Source organism: Phyllobates terribilis, unplaced genomic scaffold (assembly GCF_046119375.1).
Source record: "Phyllobates terribilis strain yellow unplaced genomic scaffold, ASM4611937v1 Scaffold_1__5_contigs__length_1240528914, whole genome shotgun sequence".
Taxonomy (NCBI): Eukaryota; Metazoa; Chordata; class Amphibia; order Anura; family Dendrobatidae; genus Phyllobates; species Phyllobates terribilis.
In genome coordinates this window covers 961303210-961315627 of record NW_027362761.1, presented here as the reverse complement: position 1 = coordinate 961315627, position 12418 = coordinate 961303210, and the positions used below count along the sequence as shown (strand labels likewise).

The 12418-nt window shown below is 40.2% G+C and overlaps 1 protein-coding gene across 2 annotated transcripts in view; it reads left to right on the top strand.

The window, feature by feature from the left end:
* Positions 1–12418, top strand: part of NR3C2 (nuclear receptor subfamily 3 group C member 2) — a 354893-nt gene that overhangs the window by 266185 nt on the left and 76290 nt on the right. For both annotated transcript variants that reach the window (XM_073642514.1, XM_073642515.1), the window contains exon 4: positions 3659–3775. In XM_073642514.1, the coding sequence (XP_073498615.1) occupies positions 3659–3775 (117 nt within the window). The remainder of the gene's footprint in view (positions 1–3658; positions 3776–12418) is intronic.

Below are 12418 nucleotides of genomic sequence, written 5' to 3'. Positions count from 1 at the left end.
CAGTCCTACTTTAAGACTACATCACATCAGTTACATAACTCTGTTTTACCGTCTACTCCGCTACTTCAATAAGACAGGAAACAGATTTGGGCAGTGCCCATGCAGTGTCACTATGCCAAGTCTATTTTACTGGCCACTTGCCCATCACCTCTTGCTGCTTGGTAACTTTTTTTTTTGTTTAATCGGTCACTTAGTAGGTAAGATTGTAACATTCGATAATAAACTCCTTTTTTCTAGCGTAAGCACGTTCATGCTGCATTGAAACAAAACAAAGACAAAAAGCAATGAAACGTGATAAGATCTGAATATGTGAATCATTGTTCTGCAAAATGGCACATATTCTCCTAATGGCAGTATTTGGTAATGTTATGTATATTAAACAATTAAATCAGTGGATTGGGCTTACTGAATTCTTAAGAAATTTCTGAAATATTTTAATGCTAGCTAACGATTTTTAAGCCGGTGCTAGATTGCAGCATTAGGATAGAGGATCTTCTCCAGGTAGATGATCCATGATAGATGTTATAGTGCCCGGTCCCTAGAAATGTGTAAACAGCACTGCTGTTTTATCCTATGGAATTCTGCAAATCTCTTATTTCCAAACAGAAGACAATTTGCATCCTTTTAAAGCGCACCTGTCAGCAGGATTGTGCTTAGTAAACCACATGCACTGTCAGGTGGGCGCGTTATACTGAGTAATATGATACCTTTGATGATGAAATCCGTCCAGTGGTTCTTTTATAATCTTTTTTTTCAGTTCTGCTATAACGATATGCTCGTGCTTCGGGGCGGCCCTGTAACTGGTGCTCTCATTATGTATGCCTATCTCTGGCCTCTGACAGGTCACTGTGCTTTCAGTGACCTGCTTTTTTTTTTTTAAAATATTGCCTGTGTAATAATATGGCTGCCGGCGCCCGCGCATGCGCAGTAGCATCTTTTGGTTGCCAAGATGCTACTGCGAACGCGCGAGTGCCATTTTGCTACAGGAAAAAGAAACTTGCCTGCAGCAATATGGCCCCCGCTGCCCGAGCTTGCTCAGTAGCATTTCTTGATTGCCGAGAGATAATACTACTGCGCACGCGTGGCGCCATATTGCTGCACCCAAATTCTTTTTCTTTAAGCAAAATGGCGCCAGCACATGTGCAGTAGCATCTCTCGGCATCCGAAAGATGCTACTGCGCATGCGCGGGCGCCGACACCGACGGCCATATTGGAGATTTAAATTTTCACTTTTGAACAGAAATTACACAGGCAATATTTAAAACAGTAGGCAGGTCACTGAAAGCACAGTGACCTGTCAGAGGCCAGAGATAGGCATACATAATGAGAGCACCGGTTACAGGGCCACCCCAAAGCACGAGCATTTTGTTATGGCAGAACTGAAAATAAAGATTATAAAAGAACCACTGGACGGATTTCATAAACAAAGGTATCATATTAATCAGTGTAATGTCGCCCATCTGACAGTGTATGTGGTTTACTAAGCACAATCCTGCTGACAGGTGCGCTTTAAGGCATTGGGATACATTTTTCTGCATGTTTGCTTGTGGCACGGTGTCTAGTTCAAGGTTGCATGGTGTGCATTTTTTTTATTCATTCAAAAGCAGGTTCCAATGCGATGTGTGAAATAGGTTCCCCAACTATCTTTTGCCATTTCTAATACTAGTGTCTGCTAATCAGACAAGTGTCTTTGGGTGTGAATGCCACCTCGGCACCCCTTGAAGCCTCATCTTTAGCATGGCTTGTAGGCTCTGCCCCTTATATATTTGCTTACTATGATGAATAGTGTTTGTACCTGGTGAGCTTGTAGTAAAGTGCTCAGTCCTTGTTTTTGTAGCCACAGTTTATCTACTCTGAGGCTGCGTGCCCACTATGCATTTTTCAAGTGTTTTTGCCGTGGAATTTCCGCAGTGAAAACACTTAAAAAACGCTTGGCAATACGTGCCCCATGGTCCTCAATGATAATCCGCATGTGCTGTGCACATGCTGCGGAAATTTCCACTGCGGATTATCATTGCGGAAAAATACGCAGCATGTCCATTAATTTTGCTGACAAGCAGCGTAATCGCCGCCATTGACTTGCATTGGACCGCGTGACATCCGCATCACTGTATATGTACATGTGGATATCACACGGTTCAATGTGCGGATGGTACCCAGGTCTGGAGAAGAGGAGACTCTCATCCAGACCTGGGTACCATGGTACCTGTAAAAAAAAGAATTTAAAATAAAAAATAAAGATTATACTTACCTTCCGATGTCCTCCCGGTGTTTTCTCCTCTCCGTCTGGTCTGCTGTGTGGGTCGCGGTGTTGTGAAGGACCTGCCATGACGTCATTGAGTCATGTGACCTGACACATGACTCAATGACGTCACCGCAGGTCCTTCACAACACCGCGAGCCGCCCAAGGCACCGGACGGAGCAGAGAAAACATCGGGGGCCATCGGAAGGTAAGTATAATCTTTATTTTTTATTTTTTACCATTCTTATTCTTTTTTTTAACTAACTTGGTCACACTACTATAAATCCATGCCGGCTCCATGGATTTATATAGTGTGACCAAGTTGTGAAGCACTTTTCCAAGTGATGCTAAAATCGCTTGGAAAAGCGCTTGATAACCCGCATGCAGAAATGCATGCAAAAACGCTTGACAAACTCTACTACCTGGCGGGAAAAACGCATGTAAAATCCACATGCGTTTTTCCTGCCAGGGAGAACGGAAAAAATATGCAGCATTTCTGCATTTTGGGCAGTGATCTGGAGAGTCGTATAACACTACAGTATATCACCACAATATGTGTATCTTTATACATGTATCGCCCCTGAATTTTGAACCTAATAATGACATTGTATTATAAGTTGAGCATTTACTTTATGTTTAACTTCTATGAACGTGCCGAATATGTAATTGCCTTTCACAAAGTATTTGCAAGCATCTACAAATCATCATGTTTTTGACATATTTTCCTTAAGGTTAAAAGCAGTTTTCCGGGGATTCACATAATGTATGTAATTTATACCCATTAAAGTGGAAAATATTTTCTCAAGGATTGGTGGCAATGTAGGGTTTGATGAGCAGATAATACCTGGGGTTGGTACTGACAACCTATTACACTATGGTTCATTCTGGTAATGTTCACATCTTAGGCTGTATTGGAATAAACACATTGTATGGCAATCCATACATCTATTATGTAGATGTATTCAATATAGAATATCACGAGGCTCCCCGGAGTACCTACATGTCATATCTCTATAATGCTGCTCTTCTACATTATTGTGTTTGCCCTGCATGTGTGCTATTTAGATGTTCATTGTGGGTTTTTATCCTATTGAAGGAGAAAGGGATAATTGAGATAGTCGCACAGTGAATGACATCCTTGTATGATATGTAAATGAAACTTCTTTTGTAAATTACGATCTTTTAAACATATATATTTCAGCACAATCCTCGCAGTATCCATCAATGTCTATGTTTTTCTGTGTTGTGTCCCAAGTTCTTGTTTCGATGTCACCGCATTCCACATTTCTCATCAGTTTTGGCTGCCTCATCTTTTTTAATCGTATTAATCGTGATGTTAAGATTTACAAACAAATGTGTATTCTTCAAGTGTGAAAGTATTGAGATGGAAAATAATTCCTTTTTGTGTATTTTCAGGGCAGCACAGCTATCTCTGTGCAGGAAGGAATGACTGCATTATTGACAAGATTCGGAGGAAGAATTGTCCTGCATGCAGATTACAGAAGTGTCTCCAGGCTGGGATGAATTTAGGCGGTAAGGCGCAGTTACATCTTTTATGCCGGTCAGCAAGCGTACAGTATATATTTATGTTGTTAGCAGGTTGGTTGTAGTAAAGGACCATACTTGACTATATCACTGGAGTTGTCCAGGGTCGGAAAAATTTGTGACAAAGCTAGGTAAAGCAATAATGAAATAAGCATTATTTACCCTGTTGAAGCCCGTGCCACTCCAGCACCGTCTCTGCTGCTTCGTGCTGCTCTTTGTTTATAGGGCTGCAGTGGTGTTGTCCTATTTGCAACTTATGACCGCTGCAGCAAGTCACTGCCATATACATCAGCATCACTGCAGAGACCAGTGATTGGCTCCAGTGGTCATGTTGTAGACAGGACATCACCAGTGAAGCCATGTGAATAAAGACCAAAGGGTCTCCAATACATTTTTAAAGTTTTTTTGTTTTAACAACAGCGATGCCTACCTGTGACCCAATTAAGTCTGATCTCTGGAAACCACTATGACTATGAACACTACACATAGATCATAGCTCTTGATGTTACCAGTAGTGATGAGTGCAAGTGCTTGTTACTTGAGTTTGCCTAGGGTGGTCGGGTATGCACAGAGTAGCACGAGTGCTCTAGTGAGATGTTCAGTCCCCGCGCCCGCATGTATCGCAGCTGTTAGACAGCCACAAAACATGCAGTGATTGCCTGACGAACACGGGGCAATCCCTGTATGTTTTGTGGCTGTCTAACAGCTGCGAAACATGGGGACGCGAACGTCTCACTCGAGCAACCGCACTACTCAGTGCACACCCGAGCACCCTAGGTAAACTCGAGTAATGAACACTTGCGCTCATCACTAGTTATAAACTCATAAATAGGGATAGGGTTAGAAAGAACAATGGAAATGGTGTATGTGATGTAAGGTTAATGAGGCCCACCTCTATGGGTTGTGCTAGGGAATAAGATACAACTTTATAGAGCATAATAGCAACTTTTAGGTCAAATGCATGTAGTGTCTCAGCAGCCTCTTTGACAGTGGCCGCCTCACGGGAAACCAGCTGTTGTAATTCATATGGAGCATTTGTTTATATTTGTGCATTCGCTGTCTTTTAAACGTGATGAAGAAACAGAAATGTGTTGTTAATAAGAATTGAATAAAGATAGATTTTTTTTGCCATCCTTTAATATCCTATAGTATGTTTGCGTAAAAAATGGTATCTCAACATTGGCTATTGCTCATATATTCAGCTCCATAACAATTTCTATACATTTCTATAAACCCATAAATGCCACATCTTACTACTGAGTTTAATGAGACAAATAACTTAAAATGTAAACTAAAAGTTGTGCTGTTCCTCTTTCACTGTCATTTATCCTGTCAAACTATGAATAAATTGCTTTTTCACGGTTAAAAATTATTGGCACTGATTAGATAGTGCCAAACTGTAGGAAAAATACAAACAAAAGAATACAGCAGCACTCTGTAAGCGCTAAGATGTATGCATTGAACACATGAAATTTGAACTGCATTATTGCTGTATAGAATATATTTATAAAAATGAAGGTTCTTAGCGCATGAATTGGCCACTCATGAGAGCCCACTAGCCATGACAAGGCGTCTTTCCTTGATGGGACCCCGACCTAATGATATGCCTCTTCCAAGCTAAAAGCCTACAAATTTAAAGGGCAGGTAGGATCTAGCATGAATCAAAAATAGCCTTAGGCTGATGGGAGGAGTGCTTAGTCAGAAAAGGAGACAGCTAACACCTCCAATAGTATACTACTAAAACACAAAAACTGACCAGCACTTCTGAACAAAATAAAGCAAGTGTGAACAGGTGCAAGCTGCTATGACTGCATAATATACAAACAAAAGAATACTGCAGCACTCTGTATGTGCTAAGATGTATGCAAACATTGAGCATACTGAACATTGATGCAGTTCAAATTTAATGTGTTCAATGTTTGCATACATCTTAGTTCTTACAGTGTGCTGCTGTATTCTTTTGTGTAGGAAAAATGTCCCATTTACAGTAGGATTAACAATTCCCAGTTGCCATTTTATTTATGCATTTCCAGAAAGAGTAACAGAGGAACAGCCTGAAGAAGCGTTTAAAAAAATGCTCTGAAATTGTTATTTTAGATAGAATACCAGTAGTTACTAAGACATAGAGGTCAGAGGAGCTGACAAATTATCTTCACATTTTTGATTACACCCCAGACTGCCATACCGTTACAATTACTTGGAAAGCGTTATATTTGCATTGTGGAGTTTTTTTCCACCGTTTTCCCATTAAAAACATATAGATTGAAAGTTCACCCAATGCAATTTCTGCTATTTTTTATCTTAACATGCTAACTAGTTGTCTCTAGTCTGAAACAGTCTCTGCACCATCTTGGTGACCTTTCCGTGTGCTTGACGTTGCATACTAGCTCTAGCAGATGAGAGGTGCTTTACACCCGTCTATACTCTGAGATATGTCCTGCTAACTCAGCGACTTCACCATGTGGCAAGGACACCTCAGATGAAAATGACAGAAACTAAGCTGATCTTTATCATGTCTGAAAATATTTTTTTAAAGCATATTTATTTTCACTTTGCTTAAAATGAATTAAACAAAAACACTTTAAAATAATCTGTTAGCTCAAGGAGGTTGTCAATTTCATAGAAAAATGGGGAACAGGCTGAATATGCTTTTATATTTTAAATTGTGGGCTGCGAGGAGCGTGGCATTCACTGGCCTTTTTTTTTCTCAGTCAACATGCATGCATACAAGGATATGGACACCTTTTGGAGACCATATATTTTTTTTCACTTTAATGCATGTGTTTTGTGCTAAAAATAATTTTTTAAATTGGGTTTCAAGACAAATGTTACACCATTTATTTGTCTTTTATTACCTCTGTGTTGCACGGTCTACTTCTGGCTGCAGAATTGGTTAACTAAAGATTCATTGACATTGTGCGATTATCGCGAATGAGCATCCCCAGGAACACATCTTTCATGATAATCGTGAAGTCTAAACAGCTTATCGATCACCCAGCGAACGAGCAAAACAATTGTTCGTCAGGTGAAAGTATCTTTCGGCTTGCCCACAAAATCATAGTTTTCAGCAGCGTATTATCCTGTCTAAACAGGACCTGCGCTACTGAGAACATAGATCAGTACGCATAGGCTGCCAATCTATTACTGATCATTCAGTGCGCATTTGAAGTACGGTCTCCCTGTATAAATAGGCTGGTAAACGATCGCTGTCTTCTCCAGTATCCAGTGCCTTTCCTTTTCTGAGTCATGTGATGGCAATTCAGACTCTCCTGATCACACTTCTATCTGTGTACCAGAAGTGCACTCTGTTAGAGTTTCAGCTGAGTGTCATCTTAATGTGCTGTGATTCTCTTCCATGAGAGAATCGCAACACAGGTGCAAAGAACATAGAGAACTTAATTTCTCCATCTTCCATCATTGCCTCTATGCGCGTACATCAGGCTGTACTTGGATGGCATCCGAGTGCAGTCCGATGTTTCACTTGAACCCATAGACTTGAATGGTTGAGTGTGATCTGAATATCGAATGCACTCGCAGCATGCTGCTATTGTTTGATAAAACATCGCATAGAACTCAGCCATGTTAAACACTTGTGTGAGCGAGCCCTAACAATAGACACCTATGGAACTTCAGAAAGAGGTGACTAACAGTGTGATCTGGGGAGTCTGAATCGCTATCACGTGACTCAGAAGAGAGGTACGGCACTGGACACAGGAGAAGGTGGCGGCGATCAGTGAGTATATTGACACACTGACATTATAATGCACTAACATTTACACAGGTTTAAAGCGCACCTGTCAGCAGGATTGTGCTTAGTAAACCACATACACTGTCAGGTGGGTGCCATTACACTGAGTAAAGTGAAACCGTTGTTGATGAATTCCGTTCAGTGGTTCTTTTAGAATCTTCGTTTTCTTTTCTTCCATAATGATATGCATGTGCTCCTATCTGTATTCCTATCTATGCCTTGTGTCAGGTCACGGTGCTTTCTGTGACCTGCCTACTATTTTACATACTGACTTTGTAATCTCTGTGTCACATTGAAATTTACATTCCCAAAATGGCGGCCGCATGCGCAGTAGCATCTCTCATTTGCCGAGCGATGCTACTGCGCATGCGCGGATGCCATTTTGCTAGAGGAAAAAGAAATTTGCCTGCAGCAATATGGCCCCCACTGCCCGGGCTTGTGCAGTAGCATTTCTCAATCGCCGAGAGATGATACTGCGCATGCGCGGCGCCATATTGCTGCACCCAAATTATTTTTCTAAAAGCAAAATGGCGCGTGCGCAGTAGCATCTCTCGGCAAATGAGAGATGCTACTGCGCATGCGCTGGCAGCCACTTTGGGAATGTAAATTTCAATATGACACAGAAATTACGAAGGCAGTATGTAAAATAGTAGGCAGGTCTCTAAAAGCACAGTGACCTGTCACAAGGCACAGATAGGAATACATGAATACATAATGAGAGCACCAGAGCACATGCATATCATTATGTCAGAAATGAAAGTAAAGATTGTAAAAGAACCACTGGACGGATTTCATCAACAAAGGTATCATTTTACTCAGTATAACGGTGCCCACCTGACAGTGTATGTGGTTTACTAAGCACAATCCTGCTGACAGGTGCGCTTTAAGGGAAAAAAATAAAGGGAGTTATTCTTTAATCTCATTCAGCAGCCACCAAGGTGCCGGGAAACAAACAGCTTTGTATGCCAAATGGTGGAAAACTTTTCATGAAGCACAATTGCAAATTGTAATTTTTGCCCAAAATAAAGGCATTTCAGTAAAAAAAAAATCCCAATATTTTAAACTATGCTTCATATTCTGCCCTATAGTAATCTCACAAATATTGTTCTAGAAAATAATTGTGGACAATGATCATGACAGTAATTAGTGCCCCACTCAGTGCCCTTAACATTAACAATACCAAGGATGTTGTATGATGCCTACTGTGCCCCCCAAAATAAGTCCCAACCAGAGTGCCTTCAAGTATAGTTGTCCTCACCCCTAGCTCTGTGTTTACCAGCATCCTGTAGTGGTGGCGTGGGTGCCTACCCTGGTGTTGCAGTTCAGCCTTACACAATCCAAGCTTAAAGGTGACCAGCAGCACAGTATAGGATATCTGGCTCCTTACTCTGCCAGGAAAATTCATGGCTGCTGCTATTACTTGGGCTGTATCCTCCTTTGCTCAGAGTAGATGTGTCCTGCAGACTAAGTGGTTCCAAATCCTCTCGACAATGCAGATAAGGTTCAAATTGGAGCTCTAACTGCGGTTAACTGGTTTGCTACCCTGGCTATAGAGGTTCTCTTCAACACTGCTCATAGAAAACCTGACGTTATCATTTAATCCTTTACAAATGTGTATTGATGAGTTTAATGATAATCCCGGATGTTTACCTCCAATTCTGTGTTCCTCTATCCTTATATTTTCTGCCAAGTTACAGGCTATGCTCTTCTATGCCACTAAAGCTTTCTATTCTAAAATCGGCCATTATCTGGCATGTTCAGGATGGTGAAGCTTTACGCTGACCTTGAGTGAGACTGTACACTGAACCATTTATTTCCTTTTATTTTAAGTACTTATGGAAGACTGTACTTTGCATTGATAGGTTTTCAGAAAAAGACAGCGCCTTTTATTAACTTTGAAAAAAGCGTAGCATATTATTAGTTTTACTTTTGCTTGATGAAGAACTATACTTTTCGGTTGACTCATGCTGTGACCATGATTAAATAAATGTCTGTTGATATTAGATAATAATTAATTCTTATAACTAAGCGATCCATGTCCTTAAACGTTCTTCTGTAATTGTCAAATTTACTAATGATTGGTAATAACTATTTAAATAGCATTTGAAAGCAGTCAACTGAGTACAACATTGGAAGCTTTACATGTTATTTATTTTGCATTGATTCCTAGAAATTAACAATTTTCACGTTAAATTACCAATCAGTTGTTCCTCAGTGGTAGATAAATAGGGTAATCTTAATGATTCTATTATTCTTTGTAAACACAGGAATTTCTCTTTATGTCATCTGTTTGGAATGGGATGCTATGTAGAGACATTATTTTTTTATGATGGTAAACAAATTTGTGTCGTCCTTCTATTTCATTCATCCGGCATGTAATACTATATTTCCCCTACAGTGGCCACCAGGCTGACCTTGACATATCCCTGCAAAACCGTTTGTCCGGGTTATCAGAAGTGAAGGACACGCTCAGAGACGAGACTTATTACTGATATTTAGCTTACACTTCTATATGGATTCGGCAGTAGAGGTCCAGCGTGGGGACTAACTGCTGAGAAGATTACTGATTTAAAGAATACAAGGGTGTAATTTGAGTCGCTAGGTCTGATCACAAAGAGTACAATGAATTGTTTGACGTTATAACCTGGGTCAGTGCTAGAGGTAAGGCCAGGTTATTAATGTCAGGATAGGGCCTATAATTGAAACCGTTTTCAAGGCATTTACTTATTTTTTCAAACAAAGGTTGTCAATTATGACTGAATTCCAGTAGTCTTTATTGTGTGTTTACTAAAAAGAAGCAACATGTTTTTTATTATTATTATTATTATTATTATTATTATTATTTTATTTGGAATGGGTAAAAAAGGGGGTGATTTGGGAGACTTGAAGCTGCGATCATTTGATCGCTTGTGCTACACATAACAGGACTTTAGGACAACTTTGTGTAGCAAAAATAATCATCTGCTATGAACGCCGGCTACTTGTCAAATCAGCAATGACAAGCACGGGGGTCTTCTGCAGTATCACGGTTGTCATGCCAACCCATAGGAACCTCGCGATTATGACATGGGCGCCGATGGGCGAGGTTTGGGACGAGCTTCCGGCGTGAACATGTTAAATGCCACTGTCAGAGATTGACTGCGGCATTTAACATGTTAACAGCTTCGGGTGGATTGCGATTCCACGCGCGGCTGTTAGGGGCACATGACAGCTGATCAAATCTGCTGTCATGTGCCAGAAAAGATGCAGGCTCAGCACCTGAGCCTGCATCAAATACAGGGATGCGATCTATGACGCACCTATACTTCATAGGTCGTGAAGGGGGTTAAAGTAAATACAATAATGAATCACCTAAAGATAAATAAATAAGGTAGAGTAACCCAATGGGGGACCACAAAAAGAAAATGTGTACAAAAAGTAATACAAGTTATTATATAGGTAGTATATATCCCAGTGCCTATAGGGTATAGTCCTATGAACTATGTTAAGTCAGCATTTTATTTTATGTCAGAAGTCAATACTCACATCTAGTGATGAAGAAATGGGATGATTGCTGTGTGGCCCAGGTGCCCCAACGCATGTTTCACCCTAGCTTCGTCAGGGGGCATGCATTACTACTATATAGAATATACTTATAAAAATTAAGATACTTAATGCATAAATTGGCCAGTTCATGAGAGCCCACCAGCCTCGACAATGCATACCTTTTTGCGTTGGGACCTTGACCTAATATAATGCTCTCCTGGGCTAAAAGCCTACTAATTTACAGGGCAGGTAGGATCCAGCACTAATAAAAACGGCATTGGCCTGATGGGAGGGGTGCATAGTCATAAAAGGAGGCGGTCACCACCTCAAATACTATACTACAAAGAAAACAAAAAAACTGACCAGCACCTCTGGACAGAATAAAGCAAGTGTGAACAGGTGCAAGTTGCAATGACTGCATAATATACAAACAAAGAATACAGCAGTATTCAACATTGAATATCTAAAATTTGCATGATTTTTGGATTCTTAAAATAAGAGAATAACCCTCATTCTTACATAATATGTTTTAACCTAGTGAAGGGCTTGAGCATTCAGTGCATTACTCAGAAATATAACCATCTTGTTTGGATGTTTCTTGAAAGAGTAACTTAACCTTTATTTTTTAATTATGCTCAAGGCATTGAAACTTTATGAGGTTTGTAATATGTTTCCCAAACACTGCTGTAGTGATGTTTCAATGCCTAGGTCATGCTCCTTTTAGTAGCACCTTTCAACTGCTGCTCAGCAGTACATTATATATAAACAGTACACCTATATTCAAACAGCCGATGTAAGAAAATTCCTGTATCTGAATATGGAGTTGGGATTAGAGAGGCTCGGACAGGGGAAAGTCCTGTACACAGACTATTTGAATTTAGTGTATGGATTTTTTATGAGCAGCAGTTGTATAGAACATCCAAAGCAGCATACAGTGGGTTTCGGAAAGTATTCAGACCCTGTTACATTTTTCGCTCTTTGTTTCATTGCAGCCATTTGGTAAATTCTAAAAAGTTCATTTTTTTCTCATTAATGTACTCTCTGCACCTCATCTTGACTGAAAAAAAACAGAAATGTAGAAATTTTTGCAAATTTATTAAAAAAGAAAAACTGAAATATCACATGGACATAAGTATTCAGACCCTTTGCTCATGCACTCATATTTAAGTCACATGCTGTCCATTTCCTTGTGATCCTCCTTGAGATTGTTCTACTCCTTCATTGGAGTCCAGCTGTGTTTAATTAAACTGATAGGACTTGATTTGGAAAGGCACACACCTGTCTATATAAGACCTCACAGCTGACAGTGCATGTCAGACCAAATGTAGCAAGGCACAGATCTGGCCAAGGTTACAGAA